Source organism: Halichondria panicea, chromosome 1, assembly GCF_963675165.1.
Source record: "Halichondria panicea chromosome 1, odHalPani1.1, whole genome shotgun sequence".
In the NCBI taxonomy this organism is placed as follows: domain Eukaryota; kingdom Metazoa; phylum Porifera; class Demospongiae; order Suberitida; family Halichondriidae; genus Halichondria; species Halichondria panicea.
The window spans coordinates 7,403,970-7,406,926 of NC_087377.1; the positions used below are offsets into that span (position 1 = coordinate 7,403,970).

Below are 2,957 nucleotides of genomic sequence, written 5' to 3' on the forward strand. Positions count from 1 at the left end.
GAGTACGAAGATGTGCTTCCCAAAAACTAATTAATTTTATATCTCAACATTTTTGATTTTACAAAACTAGATTTAAATTAGATGGGCATGGCCCGTCCTCCATTATTAAATTGCTTTATTCATTATTTTTGTGGTCACAATCTTTTGTAGACCAAACCGTATAGCACGAAATTTTCGCAGGTGCAAATTTTTTGCTATTTGGCTCCAGAGCCCTCAGTAGAAATGTTCATGGGATCTAATATTCGCGGTTAATTGCCAGGAGACCACACCCACCAATAAGCAGCGCATGGGAGTGTATCCAGTTTTAATTTTCTGCCCTCGAAAAACGAAAACTTTTCACCTCACGAAAATTTCTCGCATATGCATGGATAACTAGATAACGCTAATAATGTAGTTCAAACAAATTCGTAGATCTAGAAGACATATTCAAGCGTATGACAGTGTGAGCACATAGAGTAAAAATGGAAGCTTATACACGTTCAAATAAAATCTCAATGCAAGCATAAAGTTGTAGCTGTACCCATTTAGCCAGTACCATATCACAAGTATGTAAGTTAAGAAAGATTAACTATACACAGAATTCATTTTAAAAAGTCAAACCATTGTTCTCGTGGAATATAGTTTTTATACATCTGCTTTAAATGGTTCAACTTTGTATCTTGGAGTGTTCGTATCCTTCCTAGATCGATATAGTTCTCGTTTACGCCTGGAAAGCAGTTAAACTCAGGACTTTTAGTGTGAATCCTTTCCAGCATTTCCATGACACTGATGAGGATAACGTACGTTAACCATTGAAGTATTAGGTATAGTTTTCCACTACTTCATAAAGGAAATGTCACATCCTTGAGGCATAACAACTCTTTCACTGAGGCGTTCTTCCTCCACTTTGGATTTTGTAATAGAACTGTAGTAATGTGCATAGTGTTTACTTTTAGTTGTGTTAATTAACTCATGTCCTGTGGTTAACTTTACTTCCTGTATTGTACTTTTCTGTTATTGTGGTTTCTGTTCGTTAGTAGGTTCTTTCTGTATAGTTGTTCTTTGTTCCCTTTGTGCCTAGCTATAGGGGCCCGCTCCAGGCGGCTCTTTGTGTATGGGAGCCTCTGCTCCACTGCCTTTTGTCTTGTACATATGCATTTTATCAGTTGTTGAATACGATTTCACTAAACTCAAATGTCTGCATGAACCTGCGACATAACAATTGGCGACGAGGATTACAACGGCAACCAAACCAAGTACTACCCCATGGCTCATCTCTCAATCGGCACTATTGGCTCCTTCCAACCCAGCACGGAGGATTGGAAAGCGTATACAGAGCGACTTGAACTCTTTTTTGTCGCTAACAGCATTGATGACGCAGGCATACGTCGTGCAACACTTCTCACCGTGTGCGGACCGTCAACGTATGGACTCGTCTGTGATCTCCTTGCTCCCGCAGCTCCTACCGAAAAAACATTCGAAGAACTTGTTGCTCTGGTTCAGGAACACCAGCAGCCTACACCCTCACCCATCGTCGAGAGGTACACTTTCTTTACAAGAGTACAACACTCAGGAGAGACGATCAATGACTATGTGGCCCAGCTCCGCAAGATTGCTAAACACTGCCAGTTTGGCGAAACCCTCAACGACATGCTCCGAGACCGTATTGTTTGTGGATGTCGAGATAAGAAGCTCCAGTACAAGCTTTTGGCTGACCTTGACAGCGCTCTGGCTGTTGCAAAGGCATCGGAACTAGCTGATCGTGGCACCAGAAATCTCTCTGGACAGGACGCGTCTGTAAACCGTCTATTGGACAACCGTCGACGCAAGCCTCCACCCCCTCGGGAGAAACCTCCCTCAATTGGCCCAACACAACCGTGTTTTCGTTGTGGTGCAGCTCATCCGGCAACTACGTGCAAGTTTCGCACAAGCACTTGTCACTACTGCAAGAAGCAAGGGCATATCTCAAAGGTCTGCAGAAAGAGAACAAGAGACTCAAAAGCAGACAAAACTGCATCTAGATCTACTAACCAGCTGACTGGTTCTGATGATGATGAGGAGGACACAGATGAGTACAGCTTGTTCTACTCCTCCGCTGGCCGCACTCAGCCAATCACTGTACCTGTTACTCTCAATGGACTGGATACGACCATGGAAATTGACACAGGTGCAGCCCTCTCTGTGATGAATGAACACACATACCGATCGCTGTGGCCTAAACGGCTCAAACCCACTTCAATCCGACTCAAGACCTACACTGGTAAGCACATTGTGGTAAAGGGCATAATTCGTGTGCACGTTCTGTACCAAGCACAGCAGGCTGAATTGGATCTCCTTGTTGTCGCTGGCAAGGGACCCTCCTTGCTTGGACGAGACTGGCTAAGACTGGATTGGCACAGCATTAAATACTCAACAATCGTGGCCGACGATCTCCAAGAGATCTTGGACAAGCATTCCACAGTGTTTGGGAAGGACCTCGGGCACATCAAGGATGCTCCTGCCACTATTCATATTGATCCAGCGCACAAACCTCGATTTTGCAAGGCCCGTCCTGTTCCCTACTCTCGCTGCTCGAAGGTGGAGAAAGAAATTTCACGTCTTAAAGAACAAGGCGTTATTGAACCGGTGAAGTTCTCCGATTGGGCAGCTCCTGTCGTACCGGTGGTCAAGAAGGATGGCTCTATCCGACTGTGCGGTGACTACAAGGTTACTGTCAACACTGTGGCTAAACCTGACACTTACTTACCCTCTACCTCGCATTGAGGACATCTTTGCCTCTCTGGCAAATGGTAAATCATTTACTAAGTTAGACCTTGCACACGCCTACCAACAGATCTCACTGACGGAGGAATCCAAGGTCCTGACTACTGTCAACACTCACAAGGGTCTCTTTCAGTACAACCGTCTACCGTTTGGGGTCTCAGCTGCTCCATCGATATACCATGGAGAGCCTCATGCAGGGTCTACCTCACGTAGTG

At 44.9% G+C, this 2,957-nt stretch overlaps 1 protein-coding gene across 1 annotated transcript; it reads left to right on the top strand.

The window, feature by feature from the left end:
* Nucleotides 1–900: 900 nt before the first annotated feature.
* Nucleotides 901–2,742, top strand: LOC135342677 (uncharacterized protein K02A2.6-like). The gene has a single exon (XM_064539485.1). The coding sequence runs from the start codon at nucleotides 1,246–1,248 to the stop codon at nucleotides 2,740–2,742; it is 1,497 nt and encodes a 498-aa protein (XP_064395555.1). The 5' UTR covers nucleotides 901–1,245.
* The last annotated feature ends 215 nt before the right edge of the window (nucleotides 2,743–2,957 follow it).